This window comes from Onthophagus taurus, chromosome 3 (assembly GCF_036711975.1).
Source record: "Onthophagus taurus isolate NC chromosome 3, IU_Otau_3.0, whole genome shotgun sequence".
Lineage (NCBI taxonomy): Eukaryota > Metazoa > Arthropoda > Insecta > Coleoptera > Scarabaeidae > Onthophagus > Onthophagus taurus.
The window spans coordinates 9,854,714-9,874,016 of NC_091968.1; the positions used below are offsets into that span (position 1 = coordinate 9,854,714).

A 19,303-nucleotide genomic window follows, 5' to 3' on the forward strand; every position below is an offset into this window, starting at 1 on the left:
TAATAAGTGGTAATAAAAAGTGTTTTAAAAAATTAGACTGTTTAAATTATCTAAGTAGTTGTTTAAATTTGAAGTTGGGTGTCCCAAAGCTTTGTATCAATCTCAACTCAACACGAGCCCAATTTTCCATTTAAGCTGGACACATTAAAATTTATAAATGGTCCGGTTAGGGATCCGAGTTAAAATTCACAGTTTAAGTTCTCAGTTTATGGATAGCTCTCTAGTTTAAGCACTCTCAATACTTTCTCATTATGATCGGTGATGCTTTGGACAATGTTTTGGTGGAATTGGGTGAATGCGGACGATATCAAGCTAAAGTTCTCGTTTTTTTAATCTTAGCCGTTTCTTGGGAATCCGCAATTCACATCGCTTTCGTGTTCACGGCGAAAGTTCAACATCCATACAGGTAAACATTATTATTTTAATTAAGTTTAATGGTAGGTATCGTAATCTATTCTTGTTCATTTCGTTCACATTCTTGGATATCATTAGGTTTACACACTGATTAGGTTGGATAGTTGTTTCCTCGATTCAGTTCGATAAGATATTTTTAAGCGAAAAGTTGCTTAAAGAAAATGGAGAATTTTGATATAGAAAATCGTTATGATTATAACAAACTTTTAGATGATATAGGTGAAATAGGAAAATTTCAAGTGGTAGCTATGATTTGGCTGGTATTTCCAACTGTAAGTAAAGGTTCTACTTGGTATAGTTATGCTTGGACTGTTCAACGTATTCCAACAAGGTAAATATAAATTACATCTAAATCAACGATTTGATTTACTTAAGGCACTACATCGGTACGAAATCACAGTTTCAAGAATGTAAATATAAATTTCTAGTTTTTAGAAACAACTCATCGTTCTTAAACAAGCTCTTATCGTGACGTTGAGAGATCCATCTTCTGACGTTTTCCTTCTCCCCAGCAAGATCTTTAAGCTGCTGCATAGTCTTGTTCTTGCGCTCTGGTCTCCTTGTACATTCGTAGATTCCTCACCTGTCCCATTCGTCTTGCACGGCCAAATCAGGACAGCTATTTATCCTCAATCATCACACAGAATAACCCACAATATTTACCAAATCGCCAACATTTATGGACATCCTCTTATCATGAAAAATAAACTCAATAAGTATCATTAAAAAAATAAGTTTCGAAAAAACAAATACAATACCGGTCAAAAGTATATGATAATTTGGTTTTTCCCACATAACATTTTTGAAACTTTATGAAACCCGACAATTTTTTCACCATAGGTTTTGCAATGTATTTCACATGACATAGACTTGTGTAGAAGAATCCGTTTCAACTTTGAGTTATTAAAAAAATTATTTTTATTAAAATACGAAAATATACTATAAAGCGATAACAATCGTCAACAGCAATCAGCCATGTAGAGCAACCTAGTACTTGGTTGGGTAAGCCTTGCTGTTGATCACAGCATCTTCGGGACATGGAATCAATCAATGCATCAATAGCGGGCTTCGCCCACTCTGCCTGCAACTGTTAGAGCTTCTTGTATCCCAAAGTGTCCCAGAGCGGTTCGATGATGTTGAGATCTGGGCTCTGATCTCGACGCGCGAACCTGTTGGATCATTGTCTTGCTGGAACAGTCAACCCCGACGCATGTTTTTGCGTTCCCAAGGAAGCCTGTCACCCTGCAAAGTGTTCTTGTACTTCTGAGGGTCCATGGTACCCGTAATGCGCACCAGGGGACCAATACTAGCAGCACTGAAGCACCCGCACTCCATGACGGAATCACTACAGTGCTTCATCGTGGGAAGCAGGTACCTGGGATCGAAGCCAGTGCCCGTAGGATGACGTATCCACGATATGCCATCAGTTCCGAATAGCAGGAACTTGCCCTCGTCGCTCCACAGGACTTTCTGCCACTGCTGTCGGGTTCCGTTGAGGGGCGCTTCCGCCCAATCCACGCGCGCCTTCCTATTCTTAGCTGAAACGAGTAGTTTCTTTACCGGACGTCGACCAATGAGTCCTGCATGTTTCTGTTTCTTCGTCACGAAGCCCCCGAATGTCCTCCACGTCTTCAGCACCGACAAAATCGTTGACTGTTCAAGCGAAAACTGCGTGGTGAGCTACATCACGCATGTGCGTCCTTGTCGAGAACTCTCTATGATGGCCTTCTGCGTCGATTCCGACAGATCTCGAACTCCTTCTTTTTACCAATTCTTAAGAACAATATTAAAAAATGGAATTAAAAAGCTATTTCTAGACCTGACATCGATTTTCAAAAAGAAATTTGTCACGCCTCTATGCTTTGGCATATAGTGACTTCTGGAATATAATATAATTCTATTACGCGTGTGAAGTTGGCCATAGATTTCAGTCATAGATTTTAAACTGAAAAAAATGAGTGATCAGGGTATTTAATCGATCTAATTTCAACGGCATCGTATTCATGGTCGCCCTTGTTTCAAATTCGCAAAGAAAATTTTCCTAACCATTTCCTATAGTCCGGGAAAATCGATTTTCTTCAAACTTTCGCAAAATTCGGCCCGTTCGGGATTTTTAATCGATCTAATTACAACGGCATCGTATTCCTGGTGCCCTCTTGCTTCACATTCGAAAAGAAAAGTTCAACGCGACAGGTAGGTAAACGGCCCGAGGTTTTCGTGCCATAGCTGGGATTCCTCAAAATAGGTAAACATACCTAAGTGTATTGAAGAAGAACGATTTTCCCGGAATATAAGAAATGGTTAGGAAAATTTTCTTTTTGCATCTGAAACAAGAGGCGACCAGGAATAGGATGCCGTTGAAATTAGATCGATTAAAAACCCCGAACAGGCCGAATTTTGCGAAAGTTTGGAGAAAATCGATTTTCCCGGACAATAGGAAATGGTTAGGAAAATTATCTTTTCGAATTTGAAACAAGAGGCGACCATGAACACGATGCCGTTGAAATTAGATCGATTAAATACCCCGATCACGCATTTTTTTCAGTTTAAAATCTATGGGTGTAATCTATGGCCAACTTCACACGCGTAACTCTATTCAGTCGTTAGGTATTGTCTGAAAAGTATTAGTATTAGAAAAGTTATGTGAGCAAAACCAAATTATACTTCTGAGCGGTACTTTGAACGATTTCTTATTATGATTAAGCATCTTTATCTTTATTTTTAAAGAATCATTTATTCCATATACATTTATTAGAAGCTTCTGTCTCCATATCACGTTGATAAGCAAACTCTAATTGAACATCACCTCCCCCACCCCGACCGGCGAACTTACAATATTTAGACAAATAAATATATGAATCGATGTATTTCTATTTCCTCCATCTAATTATGCAATAATTTTAAATTTCTCCAGTTTAGTTTACGAAGAAAATAAAAAATTAACTTTTTGCAAATTTCAGACGTTGATACCTCCGTTAATACTGCAAATTCCCGTGTGATCTTTACACCAATAATTTCCTCCAGTGTTTCTTAAATTTGCTCCATCGTTTTTTTAACAAAAGATGCATTAAATTTTTTGTATACAATATCTTGTTGTATGTATGCAGATCCTTAGACGTTGTGCGCATGCACGGAATACGTCTACGCGGGTTATTCTAAATGGCGGTAAATGGCAGGTTTACCGATTTTACAGACTTATTAAGTGTGGTAACTAGTTCTCTTTCGCCGATGAAAAACCCAATCCCTAGCTCTACAGCGGTTATGCTATTCATCATTTTTGCAACAGTATTGTAGGAATGGCGTGAACAATAGCTTATATTTGAACCGTGGCTATATATTAAAATCTGTTTTTCAAATAGAAAGTAATACTATTGACTGCAACACGAACATAACATTCTTGTTCACACAACTAATGGAGGTTTATGGATATATTAAAGAACAATATTCGTGCTTGAAATGTCAAGAACATCAAGTATTTCATAAAATTGCAATTTCTATTCCAAATTTAAGTATTGTATGGAATTGCAATTATTCAAACCTTGTAGAGTCAATTAATAATTATTTACGAACAGAAATATACCCATGTCATAAATGTGGAAATAATTCAACTAGAAATTACCTGTTGGGGGCATATCTGTGGATTGACACTGAGGATGCATACAAAAATTCAAGCTATGCGAAGACCTTAAATATGGATATATCAAGATTCTGCACAAGAATAGAAGACATTCCAGAATACGTCAAAGTAAATGAAAAGAATTTAGTTTTGAGTGGCATTATCAAATGTGAGCCCTCAATAATTGAAGGTGGAATAAGCCACTACATTGCCTTATGCCGTAATGCGATGGGATTTGGACGATGAAAAATGATTTAATTGGAACCTCTTGTAAACTACCAGTAAAAGAGGAAATAATTATCAGTGCAATTTTTTATAATGCAATATAGTTTAAAGTTTATTTCTATTTGTATTATATTATTCATAAAATATTTATTATTCATTTACTGTCATACCATGTTTATTATTTCTTCTCTTTGTGTTATTTAGTTTACAATTTAGTTTGTTAAATTTATATTACGTTAATAATGATTTTTATACAATAGTTGAATATTATTACACTACATACATTCATGGATATAGGAGTATTTATTTTAAAATTTCTAAACGCCGCCGAAATCTAGTGTCGTCGAAGAAATGAAATTTACAGCTTCCTGTAAATTACGGAGCGGTAGGTAAATCTAAAAAGTTAACAATTAAATAAGAAGATAACTTCTGGTATTTAAAAACAAATAATTATGTTTATTACACCAACTGTTAATACAGAAATATTTAATGGATTGCATTGCTTTGGATTGCAAAAATATATTTTGTTTGATTTTGTTATAGTACCGTAATTTACACGAAACTATAAATTTAATTTTTTTGACGACACAAAGAAAAAATTTATTTTTAGCTTTATTCTAAAACAATAATAAATAGACCAGTCAAATTTATTAACGGTAACTATTTTTACATTTCATGCCATTTAGAATAACACGCGCAAATGTATTCTGCGCATGCGTACAAAGTCCAGGCATCTGCACATAACAAGATATTGTTTACAAAAAATTTAATGCATATTTTGTTAAAATAACGACGGAGGAAATTTAAGAAACACTGGAGGAAATTATTGGTGTAAAGATCACACGGGAATTTGCAGTATTAACGAAGGTATCAACGTCTGACATTTGCAAAAAGTTAATTTTTTATTTTCTTCGTAAACTAAAGTGGAGAAATTTAAAATTATTGCATAATTAGATGGAGGAAATAGAAATATATCGATTCATATATTTATTTGTCTAAATATTGTAAGTTCACCGGTCGGGGTGGGGGAGGTGATGTTCAATTAGAGTTTGCTTATCAACGTGATATGGAGACAGAAGCTTCTAATAAATGTATATGGAATAAATGATTCTTTAAAAATAAAGATAGAGATGCTTAATCATAATAAGAAATCGTTCAAAGTACCGCTCAGAAGTATAATTTGGTTTTTCTCACATAACTTTTCTAATACTAATACTTTTCAGACAATGCCTAACGACTGAATAGAGTTACGCGTGTGAAGTTGGCCATAGATTACACCCATAGATTTTAAACTGAAAAAAATGCGTGATCGGGGTATTTAAGCGATCTAATTTCAACGGCATCGTATTCATGGTCGCCTCTTGTTTCAAATTCGAAAAGAAAATTTTCCTAACCATTTCCTACTGTCCGGGAAAATCGATTTTCTTCAAACTTTCGCGAAATTCGGCCCGTTCGGGGTTTTTAATCGATCCAATTTCAACGGCATCGTATTCCTGGTGGCCTCTTGCTTCGGATTCGAAAAGAAAATTTTCCTAACCATTTCCTATAGTCCGGGAAAATCGATTTTCTTCAAACTTTCGCAAAATTCGGCCCGTTCGGGGTTTTTAATCGATCTAATTTCAACGGCATCCTATTCCTGGGGGCCTCTTGCTTCACATTCGAAAAGAAAATTTCAACGCCGGTCGGGGTGGGGGAGGTTTGAACATCCTTTTTATCGATTTTCGCCCAATCTTTAACTTTATCATTTAACTCTTCCATATGCTCCTTAATTCCAACCATCTGTTTTTGATTAGCTTTTAATTTCTCTTGTTGCACAATAACTGATTTGAGATGTTGAATTTGTTTTTCTTTAACATGTTTCCCTTGAAGTTTTATAACAAATTATAACTCATTCTGATGTGTATCCTAAACCAACCGGTTTATTTCCGGCGTAATTAAAATGTATAAGTGATGAGAAAGATACGATGTGGTTTCTAATAAACGATTAAATTCTCTTTCAACCATTTCATCTTTGTCCTTATCAACTGTGGCGCCGTTTGATTGATATAAAGGAAATTTTTGACGAATTCTATGGAGTTACAGGATTCCCACCAAAGCACAGTTACAACAATTGCACCAAAATCAGCGATGTAATTGCGTTTGCGAAAGGTTGCAATTCTTCCTCCGACTCTAGCCCAAGCTTCCAATACGATAATCTCTAACCCAAATTGTTGTAATTGCTATGCCGTAACTAATCGAGCAATTCTAGCTCCAATTACAAACACTTTGCCGTATTTTTTAGCTAGTAAAGGTTTAACTTGTTTAAAAATACCGAAATTAATAAAACCATTTCGTTCTAAAAAAGCGTGTACTCCAGTGTTGCCATATGTACGGTAATTCCACTAAATGTACCGTGTACAATCCAAAGGTGAATACCGTACAAAAATGTACGGTAATTTAGAAATCTGTAATTTAATAACTTTAACCTTCGAACGAGCGCGCTGTCATAAAATTTATGACAAGTTTTGTTTTTATAATATATCTCCTTCTATAATACATTTGAAAGGATTTAACGCTAAAGTATTCATGTAACTATGTATTTTGAACATGATGAAAAAATAAATCTAAAAAAAAATATATTGACGTTGTCTTTATGGCAAGAAAGTTATAAAAGACAAAAAATGTACAGTGATACAATAAAGTCTACATACACCCCAGAAAATGATAATATGTCAGCTCCTGAAATGTAATTCAATGTCTATATTATTTTAATACAAAGTCGAACACACAAACATTCGGGCTTAGCCGCACGTCTCTCAAGACTGCTAAACCCGAATTATTCTAGTCCTAGGTCTTGTGCTAGTTCTAGTGTTAGTTCTAGTTTTAGTTCAATAAAAATATACAACATAGTCATATCTTATGCTAACTTGCGCTTCTTACCACTGTCTCTAGAACTAACATTAGACCTAGAACTAGAAACATTCGGGCTTAGCCGCACGTCTCTCAAGACTGCTAAACCCGAATTATTCTAGTTCTAGGTCTTGTGTTAGTTCTAGTGATAGTGCAAAACTAGAACTAACACTAGATCTAGAACTAGAAACATTCGGATTTAGTCGCACGTCTCTCAAGACAGCTAAACCCGAATGATTCTAATTCTGGGTCTTGTGTTAGTTCTAGTGATAGTGCTAGTGTAAAACTAGAACTAATACTAGACCTAGAACTAAAAACATTCGGGTTTAGCCGTGCGTTTTAGTTCAATAAAAATATACAACACAGTGATATCTTATGCCAACTTGCGCTTCTTACCACTGTCTCTAGAACTAACATTAGACCTAGAACTAGAAACATTCGGGCTTAGCCGCATGTCTCTCAAGACGGCTAAACCCGAATTATTCTAGTTCTAGGTCTTATGTTAGTTCTAGTTCAATAAAAATATACAACATAACGCTAACTACGCTACTTACCACTGTCTCTAGAACTAACATTACACCTAAAAGTAGAAACATTCAGGTTTAGCCGTTTTAACAGACGCACGGCTGAACGGAATGCTTTTAGTTCTAGGTCTAGTGCTAGTATTAGTCTAGTTTTATTTGTTATTCAGCGCTAGATAGTTGTATATTTTTATTGAGCTATAACGGACACTGATAAACTTTTTTTAGGACTGTATGTAGAGTTTTTTGAGTTAAAGATATGATTATGTTTTGTGTTCTCCTTGATTAATAATAACTTATATAGTTTTTATGTAAAATATGGAAATAATATGCACTTCTTACATGTTTTGTTAAAAAATTTCATTGAATTACATTTCGGGAGCTGAGATATTATCATTTTCAGGGCTGTAAGTAGACTTTATTGTATCACTGTACACATTAATTACTGATTTATAAGGCCGTATTTATATTATGGAATGTATTAAGGGATGTACATGTATTATAAACAGGTTTTGTTCGAAGGTTTCGGATCGTTTGCACATTTTTGAAAAATACAGGTCCGTAATGACAATTTTATCGGAATCGAATTTTTTTTTTTCATTTTATCACTATTTCAATCTTTTCGGTTTTTCGTAAGTTTATGAAAATATTCAGTATATTCAAAGGCTTAACACGGCTAAACTTGAATTTTTCTAGTTCTAAGTCTAATGTTAGCTCCAATGACAGTGGTAGATAGCGCTAGTTAACATAAGATATTGCATATTCTAATTGAACTAAAACTAGAACTAACACTAGACCTAGAACTAGAAAGTTTCGGGTTTAGCTGTGCTTTTTCAGACGCACGGCTAAACCCGAAACTAGCACTATTACTAGAACTAACACAAGATCTAGAATCATTTGGATTTAGCCGTCTTGAGAGACATGCGGCTCAATCCGAATGTTTTTAGTTCTCGGTCTAGTGTTAGTTCTAGTATTGCACTAGCAGTATCACTTGAACTAACACAAGACCTAAAACTAAAATCATTCGGGTTTAGTCATCTTGAGAGCGATGTGATGAAACGAAAATGTTTCTAGTTGTATGCGGTAATGGTAAGTAGCGCTAGTTAGCATAAAAAATCACTATGTTGCATATTTTTATTGAACTAAAACTAGAACTAACACTAGACCTAGAACTAGAAAGCTTCGGGTTTAGCCGTGCGTCTGAGGACGCACACAAATAACGTAATATTACTCGCGAAGGTTAAGAAAATACGTATTATACGCAGTTAGATGGCATGGTAACAGGTGGCGTAAAATGCTGTTAAGACAAAAACCACAATATTTTCGTTGGTTATATTGGTGTATAATATTCTTGTGTATTCATGTCTATTCTAATTCTGTGTTTAAATTTTATAATATTTCGATCATATCCGCTCTGTATCACAGGTACCTAGAATCTCAAAGTCAACCAGGAGAAAATAAAAATAATATGAAGTCAATTGTATCTATTCTAGCAGTGTATCGGCGTAAAATTTATACAACGAATTCACTGTATTTTAACTGGTTTAATGTATGATTTCATTTTTCTTACTACTTTCGCCTAAAGCGCCATCTTCAGAGACTTCGTCAAATTTTATGAAAATAACAATTTCAAAGATAATTATTGTATAAAACGAGGTCTTGATAAACTTTTTAAACTATTAATTCCGATATGTAAGTCTCAAACGTACTTCAACCATTTTCATTTTAACGTGTATAATCAATAATCATATAATATATATCATATAATGTAAGTATTAACCTGTAACAGTTAACGTGTAAAACATTTCGTTAATTATTATCTTTGAAGTTGTTATTTTCATAAAATTTTGACCAAGTCTCTAAAGATACCGGTATAGGCGAAACTAGTAAGACAAATTAAATTATACATCAATCCCGTTCTTTAGATTTTACGCCAAATTAAAATAATAAAAAAATTCCATGTCTCTTAGTTAAGTGATAATAGATAACTTTAGAGATCTAGAGATCTTTACCTATTACGGCCAGAAATGTTCGCAATTTAATAGTGATAATAGTGAAAAAAATTTTAGTTTGATTGAGTTAAGGTTGAAAAAACTTATGTTCACTAAGTTTGATACACCATTTCTAAGAAAGGAGTAATACTTGGCAAGTAATTTTAAAAGATGACCTGTTTAGACAAGATTCCAAAATGATACAACAGTTGCCATTTTTCTTTTCAATAAAAATATTATTGCCTGTTTTTTTTTTTGGATAAAAACCACTTTATTTAAAAATATTATACTTTCGTATGCTATATGTATTTTCTCCAAAATACTCAATGTCTACGGAGAAACGAGGATTTAACAAGATGGTAAAAAACTGTTAGTTATTTTGTTATACTTAAAATAACTTTTTTCCTATTTGTTTGCACAATTCATTTTATAGAATTTATTTCGCAAAACCTTTTGTATCACTATCATTTTTAGTACAAGTACGGTAAGATAAAGCAACACCTTCTAATCCAGAAAAAAACTCTTTTACAACTGGAGTTTACAACTGAGTCGACGAGTTCTCGACCGGTTGCAAATTAAGCTCCTCTTGATTACAACTATTCATTTAGACAACTCCAGATATTTATCTTTTAGTAGATAATTATTGTTGTCATAGTGATTCTTGTAAGAATAGTTTCTTCCGTTATGTTAGTTCTTGATGCTGACAAAGAACAACCCACAACATTTGCCGAATCGCAAACATTTATGGACTTCCCCTTAAAATGAAAAAAAAACGCAGTTATTTTTATCAATAAGTATCATTTAAACAAATAAGTGTCGAAAAAACAAATAAACGATTTCTTATTAAGATTAAGAAATATCTATATTTTTGTTTTTAAAGAATCATTTAATCCGTATACACTTATTAGAAACTTTTGTCTTATCTATAATTATTTGAAATCGTCGATCTAATAAAAAATAATAACCCGATAAGGAATCCATCAACGATGGACAATAGCCATCGTTAAAATCGACCAATTAAAAACGCGTCACAAACCAATTTTTATTATTTTTAATCTACTCCCATAACATTAACCCATCAATTCGAGCACGCACTCGTTAAAGTCACAGTCGGAGGTGTACTGTTTTATTCGAAGGTGTTTGTGCATCCTTGACACGGTAACTTTCTGTTTTGAATCGGTTAAAAGAAAATAAACTCGATGTTTTAATAAAATAAATAAATAAATAAGTGAATAATGACTGTGCTTGATGATAATTTAGATAATCTATTAGTACAAATCGGTGAAGTTGGGAAATATCAATTAATTATTTCCGGGTTAGTTTCGTTAGCTGTAATATGGCAAACGGCGATTCATATGGCTTTTGTGTTTACATCACAAAACATCGATCATAGGTAAAACTGTTAATTACTTTATAATTAATGCTAATTTATTCTAAATCATTTTATACTTATATATTACTGAGATTAGTTATAATCGAAAGTTATCGTAAGAACGATGCGAATTGATAGCGATTGTGATAAAAATAGTTTAGACACAATTATAAATGATTTGGGGAATTTTGGAAAGTATCAAACTTTTGTTTTTGTGCTCGTTGGAATTCTCATTATTTTGCAAGCCCAAATCTTTTTTTTGTTTACGTTTTTAACGCAAAACATTCCATGCAGGTAAATATAAAGTTTTTTTAAAATAAATCAATTCATTAATAATAATATCATAAAATAATCAGAATTATAGTGGCTATCATAAATTTTGAACTAGCCTCCATCTCCAGTGCAGATAACGGTTTTTTATTTTTAATGAAAACATTGTAAAACAACGCGGAGATGTCAGTTACTATTTATAACGCGACATAACTCGACGTCGATACAAAAGTTTTTAGTTTAGTTTGAAATAATTAATTTTTTATAACGATGTCTTCTTCGCCTCAAACTTTCGATAATGTTTTAGAATTAATCGGTGAAGTTGGAAAATATCAAATTTTTATTTATTCTTTAGTAGCTTTAACAGTTTTATGGCAAACTGCAATTCACGTCGCGTTCGTTTTTACCTCACAAAATGTACAATACAGGTATGTAACAAAAATTTAAACAATTTTTTCCACATCATTTTCATAGAATCTTATGTATTTTTAATTCAAAGGTAATTATGTGGTTAATTTTCCCAAGAAACCGTGACGTGATTCACGAAGACACAGTAAACAACTATTAATTTTAATGTCACTTTTTTATTTCGATGCAAATTCAAGGTCTTTAACGAAGAAAATAATTTTTTTTTCTATTTATATATATTAATCAAAGTCCGTCGTTTAAAAAAAATTTTTTGTCGATTCGGCGATATCTTTATCTCAAAAAATTATATTCGTTTTAATTTTATAGATGCCTTATTCCCGAGTGTGATCAACCAAATCAAAATCAATTCGAACCGGATTGGCTAAAAAATTCCGTTCCTTACGATGATGGGCTTCCGAAAAAATGCGAAAGATACCAACACATCAACATAACTGATCAATTATTAACGGAAGAATGTCCCGCTGTTAATTTCGACCAGAATGTTATCGAAAATTGTGAAGAATTCGTTTATAAATCACCGGAAAAAACTATTTTACACGCTGTGAGTATAATAAAACATAGATATAACGGACCTCTATATTTAAATATAAATGTTAGCGCTCATAGATAGAATACAACTCGGGTTATTCCTCAAGTTGCTCTATTTCATGTTCATAAATAAATCCGGGATAGTTCCCGAATTGTCATATGATGTATAAATTAAACTAACTAGACTTACAAGGGAAGTGTCACAACTGTGTCTCACCGATTTCGATGCAATTTGGTACAGTCATAGAATGGGCCAAAATAAGGTTCGCACATTTTTTTATACGTGCGGTAAAAGCCCCTGGGGCGAGTTATAGGGGTTGAAAGTTTGGAGAAAAAGTACGTTTTCACTTATATTTTGAAAACGAAAAGTGCTATCAAAATTTGGTAAATTGTAACTGATATTCATTTTAAAAGAGCTTTCTTTTGATGTGTCACACATATAGCAGAGGGTTAAAAAGGGCGAACTACCCCTATTTTTTTGGAATTATTTAAAAACCACCCTATCGATTTTGGCGGCATTAAGTATACTTCTAGTGCGTTCAAAAATATTAGTTAAGGGTTTTTTCCCATTCGCCCTAGATCAACCCCAGCGAAGTTACGGGGGTTAACATGTAAGCACTTTTCGTAAGAATGATGTGATAAAATTGTCAGGTATTTTGAAAATACTTTAAACAAAACCGTAAATTAGTCGCACAATAAAATGTTTAGTGTAAAATAAGGCATAATACACCATATAGGGGTTGTTGGGGTTATCCACCCCCTTAAAAATTAATTCTATCCCGGGCGTTATTTGTCGATTACGGCGAAATTTGGTACTGTGTTTGTTTTATATTTGAAGTAAAAATTTTTGAAAATGGTTATAAGGGTTACAAATTAGGGGTAGTTTTTTGTTTATACCTCGAAGATGAAAACTGCCATCGTAACTGTGGTATTGTTTTTTAAAAATCTATCTATCGATGTTCCACGAGGTAAACTACCCTCATTTTCTTTAAATAATAAATATAAAACTACTAGATAAATAAGATATTTTATTTATTTATGAGTTAAAAAGCAACTGACAAAAAAAATAGTTCAATATACCAAAGAAGTTTATTCTACATTACTAATTGACGTTTTTTATGTATTATATTAATTTTCAATATTAAATTTATTTTTATTCTACGTAGTGTTGGCAAAAATGAAAGTCGTGGAAAAAATGTTTTAAACATAAGGATTTTTTACACCATGCACATGTTATGACCGCTATATCCCCACAGATATCACACGTTGGCTTCTCACTCGAAAAGCAAACTTCCACGGGATTTTCAAAATGGTCTGGTCTCTCCTCTATATAGCCACTTGCAAACCATGCGTATTTAAAAACATTTATAAACCGAGGGGAAGCCAACTGGTTATGCGTCAACGATTGCAATTTTAATATGTTATCCCTCTGATGTAAATTGACATCATACTGGTAAAGAATAATCTGATCAGAGAATCTTCTAATAAAATTTTTCCATATTCTGAAACCAAATACATCTAGGGGCTGTATTTGACCTGTTGTCCCTGCAGGTATAGATAAATGTTTAAAATTAGTACCTGATGGAGTTATTTCACTAATAACTTCAGGACAATGGCCACTCCAAGAATCTAATAATAATAATGATTTAGAACCAGTATTTGGAAAATATACATTTTGGAGCCAATTTTTCATGTGTTCTGAAGTTAACTTTCCAGATTTTGATGCCAAAACGTATATATTGTCTGCTTTAAACATTGTATTTGCTACCCTCGGTCCAAAGCTGCCAGAGGGTTCTTTTAAAACAATAAAAAGTGGAGAAAGAAGTTTCCCATCAGCAGATATTACGGGTTGAATTGTGTAACTGTGCGTTGTAGATGACACCGACTGGACCACACTTTCTACGGTTTTAACTCCTAAATCGCTTAATGTTCTTCCCGAATGGAATTCCAAGTTAAAACCGCTCTGATCCGAATTGTAGGTGTTTTCAGGTCCATATATTTGGATTTGTAGCTTTGCCTCTTTAACGAAATCTTTTGCTAAAGTTTTTACTCGATCAACATTTCCAATTTGTTTTTGGGATAGAAATTTTGTTATTTTTCGGCTTACTAACCGATTTGCTTTCTTAAAACGTTGCACCCAGCTATGAGATGCTTTGAACAGTTGAGGAGATAAATTCTTTTCATTTCTAGCTTGTATAGCCCATCTGCGTATATCAATATCATGTAGTGGCAATTTATTATCTACGGCGGCTCTCGCTTGATTAATTACAAATTCGGTAATTTCTGCTAATTTTTCTTTGTATGTCCCTCTTTCTTCAATATATTTAGACCATCTGTGCAATTGGGTCTTTGACGTTACTTTTCGGTATTTGTTTTTTACGGTTTCTAGTTTCAAATAACCTTTCTTCCCACTTGTCCAGTAATTTACCGCCTCTAATTTGTACTCGTAGTCGATGTCATCCTTCAATGGACAATGAGCATCAGTATCTTCTACAAACCTGTCAGTTGTATCCTGGTCTTCAATAATTTGCTGACCGTCATTGATGCCATTGGATGAATCGAAAATTAATACAGTTTCGTCTTCAATTTGCATATTGTAGTCTTCCATACTTTCCATTAAAATACGCTGTATATTTTCTTTTAAACTAACTTCTGCTTCATTTACAGGAGTCTGGGGAATATTCATAACAGTAAAAACTGTCATTAGCAAATTTAAAACGTTTATTGGGTTTATTGTAACCATTGCTTCTGTCAGTTGCTCTGAAACTAAAATCTACCCACTGGGCACACGTTCTTTTATACTAGAAAAAACTATTTTGAGAAATGACCTTTAGCAAGCGGCACTAAAAAAACAAATATTGTGCCAAAATTTTTTTGGTAGGTGTATTTTTGGCAACATTATGTAGAATAAAAATAAACTTAACAATGTTAATGATGTGATAGAGAATTTCTATTTATTCTTTCATTAATTTTCCTTTATTAATAAAGGAATTTTATAGAAGATAGGAAAAAAGTGTTAAATTAATGAAAGAATAAATTTAACATTGAACATAAAAAACGTCAATTAGTAATGTAGAATAAACTTCTTTGGTATATTGAACTATTTTTTTTTGTCAGTTGCTTTTTAACTCATAAATAAATAAAATATCTTATTTATCTAGTAGTTTTATATTTATTATTTAAAGAAAATGAGGGTAGTTTACCTCGTGGAACATCGATAGATAGATTTTTAAAAAACAATACCACAGTTACGATGGCAGTTTTCATCTTCGAGGTATAAACAAAAAACTACCCCTAATTTGTAACCCTTATAACCATTTTCAAAAATTTTTACTTCAAATATAAAACAAACACAGTACCAAATTTCGCCGTAATCAACAAGTAATGCCCGGGATAGAATTAATTTTTAAGGGGGTGGTTAACCCCAACCACCCCTAAATGGTGTATTATGCCTTATTTTACATTAAACATTTTATTGTGCGACTAATTTACGGTTTTGTTAAAGTATTTTCAAAATACCTGACAATTTTATCACATCATTCTTACGAAAAGTGGTTACATGTTAACCCCCGTAACTTCGCTGGGGATGATCTAGAGCGAATGGGAAAAAACCCTTAACTAATATTTTTGAACGTGCTGGAAGTATACTTAATGCCGCCAAAATCGATAGGGTGGTTTTTAAATAATTCCAAAAAAATAGGGGTAGTTCGCCCTTCTTAACCCTCTGGTATATGTGTGATACATCAAAAGAAAGCTCTTTTAAAATGAATATCAGTTACAATTTACCAAATTTTGATAGCACTTTTCATTTTTAAAATATAAGTGAAAACGTACTTTTTCTCCAAACTTTCAACCCCTATAACTCGCCCCAGGGGCTTTTACCGCACGTATAAAAAAATGTACGAACCTTATTTTGGCCCATTCTATGACTGTACCAAATTGCATCGAAATCGGTGAGACACAGTTGTGACACTTCCCTTGTTAGTTTTAGTTCAATGAAAAAAATATACAACAATCTAACCCTGAATAACAACTTAAACTAGAACTAACACGTGATCTAGAAGTAGAAATATTCGGGATTAGCCGTCTTAAGAGACGTACGGCTAAATCCGAATGTTTCTAATTCTAGTGTTCGCTTTAGAGAGAGTGCTAAGTAGAGCTAGTTAGCATTAGATAGCGCTAGGTTGTTGTATATTTCTATTGAATTAAAACTAGAACTAACACAAGACCTAGAATTAGAAAAATTCGGAAATATACAAAAACCTAGCACTGAATATAGAATATTTATTCAATCACGTAGGCTTCATAAGTAAATGTGACAAGTCAGCATACATAGAACAATAAAACAAAATACAATAGTAAATTATATAATACGTTATAACTAACAAAAATCACTTCCTATCTAACAATTCCTGTCTTGAATAGAACACAGAGTCTAAGAAGTACCGTTTTACAACTTGTTTCAATTTTTTGGGGAACTCCTGAGATCTAATCGACCGGGGTAATCTATTATAAATTCTTGAGAAGTCATAACCTTCTGCCACCTAACAACTTGCCAGGGCTGGATTAACCAGTAGGCGCTTGAGGCGCGAGCCTCTTATTACACCCCTAACACATATTTTCAACTGTTCTTTTGAACAGTATATATTTCTTGTCTATATTTGTTATTGTCTATATATCTGACGAATCGCTTATGTTATTCCTATCCCAAAAATTAAATCTCCGTCCCATGTTGGTAACTTTCGACCCATTTCTATTCTATCTACGTTGTTAAAAGCTATTGAACATTTAGCTTATTTGCAGATTCAGAAATATCTTGATGAGTTTAATCTGATTAACAAGTTCCAGTCTGGTTTTCGTGAAGAGCATGGCACTACTACAGCACTGATTAAGATCACCGATGATATTAGATCTGCGTGTGATAACCGTTGTGGTACTTGATTTTGGTAAGGCCTTTGATTCTGTGGACCATGCCCTCCTGTTAACTAGACTTTCTGCTATTGGTTTTGACCTCTTCTTGTGTATCTTGGTCCCAGTCCTACGTTTCCTATCGGTCTTTACGTGTCCGCGTGGAATCTGTACTCTCTTCTCCTGTTGACATCAAATGTGGAGTTCCCCAAGGCAGTGTGCTGGGGAACTCCGGAAGACTTCAGAACAATTGTATACGGTACATTTTTGATTTAGAAAAGTTTCAGCATATTACTCCATATCGTAACAACCTACAGATGATGACTTGCCAGAGTCGTAGATCATTTCGTATGCTTACTATGTTGTACAAAATTGTCCATACCCGCACTCCTGCTTATTTGTCCGATGCCTTTCACCTTTTAGCATCACATGACTTACCCACTCGATCCATGTCGGACTCTACACTCATGTTTCTAGTCCATAGTATTGAAATCTACCACAGATCTTTTATAGTGCAGTCGATTAGGTTGTGGAACGATTTACGTTGTTCGCAATGCAGCTAGTTTAATAAGTTTTAAAAATTAAGGCGCCATCTGCTATCTCTTCAACTATCTTCTTCTTAACCTACACGTGTTTGTTTTCTTCTCTAGTCTGCCTTTCATCTATCTTTTACTGCATTTTTTTGTGTCTATTTCCTTGCAGTAACTGACTGTCGATCCGTTACATAACTCAAATATGCTCATTTGCTCAATCCTATTAGCACATCATTTAGTATTACTTTTTTGGTAGCCATAATTATTTATTTAAAATTACATGTACACTGTTGCCAGTTTGGTCTCTTGGAAGATATCGATTATTGCGACAAATTGATCCGTTTGCCTTGATGTCTATTATTTGTTATGAATGTATATAAATATTTATGTAAATAACTGTTTTTGAGGCAATAAACATTATTATTATACATAATATTTAAATGGTAATATTAGACTGTTTTTGGAGCCCAAAAATATAGAGCGCCTCGGGCCTACAAAAGTTGTGATCCAGCCCTGTGTGTTGTGCAAATAAAAATTTATTCGCAAAACTAGTTGACAATGTTCGACGCTTTTAAAAAGCTGATACAAACGGTTTTGTCAACATTTAACATAATCCTATTACGCTCACACTATACAGAAAACTTTTTAATAGTTGACGTGATTTTCATATTCAATCGATCTGTATCCGCAACCGCAACTGCAACAGATGAGTCATCAACGTACATAATCAGATGAGTATCTTCAAGATAGCCGGGTAGGTCATTAATAAAAAGTATTAAAGCCCTTAAAGCAAGTATTGAACCCTGTGGAACGAACACAATATTTCTAGTTCTAGATCTACTGTTAGTTCTAATGCTAGTGTTGGTTCTAGTTTGAATTGTAATTCAGCGCTAAATTGTTGTACTGGTACAGGTGTCCAAAATAAGCGACAAAGTACATGAATGGCATTAAGGAGCTGAGATGCGCAGTTCTTCCTTAGACAAAAGTTTAGGGAATTTATCACACTATAAACAGAAAATATTTTTATACTTACAGGATGTTCCATAACCATGAAATAAACATATGTTGTATTAAATGGAATGATATAATACAGAAATTATTGTTTTACTGAGGTTTGACTTATTCAATCATATATAAAAAACAAACTGACACTGAGAATAAGTGTTTTTTATATATGAATGGAATGATATAGTTTTTACTGCATATTCTGATTCCACACACAAAACTAAGTTGACTTTGATAAGATATGTTGATACCTAGTGCTTTTAGTTTTTGAATTATTTTAACTAGAAACTTTTTTTAGCAATTAACACTGTGATCGAGCTAGAAAGTTAAAATTTGTAAGAGCGCCATTGGCTACATCGGTTAATCTTATACAGGACAGGATGTTCAAAAATTTAACTACTGTTTTACCATACTCAATTGCAAAAAAGTCGAAAATTTTAAATGGAACACCCCATATTTGATTAGCTTATCAGATAGAGAATTTAATTCTCTAGAAATCTTCAGTACATGCAACAGATAGATATAGGGACTAGCTATTCGCAATTCACCTTCCAAAAATTACAAACTTTTTAATATTAATAATAAATTCTTATTATTATTAT

The 19,303-nt window shown here is 33.4% G+C and overlaps 1 protein-coding gene across 4 annotated transcripts in view; it reads left to right on the top strand.

The window, feature by feature from the left end:
* Positions 1-190: 190 nt before the first annotated feature.
* Positions 191-19,303, top strand: part of LOC111420320 (organic cation transporter protein-like) — a 27,688-nt gene continuing 8,575 nt past the window's right edge. Inside the window, exons 1-2 of one of the 4 annotated variants that reach the window (XM_071194814.1) lie at positions 191-406; positions 12,034-12,268. In XM_071194814.1, the coding sequence (XP_071050915.1) occupies positions 252-406; positions 12,034-12,268 (390 nt within the window). In that variant the 5' untranslated portion in view covers positions 191-251. Of the gene's footprint in view, positions 407-10,710; positions 11,050-11,137; positions 11,323-11,480; positions 11,727-12,033; positions 12,269-19,303 lie in introns of those variants that run through there. The other 3 variants (XM_071194812.1, XM_071194811.1, XM_071194813.1) reach the window with 3 other exon arrangements.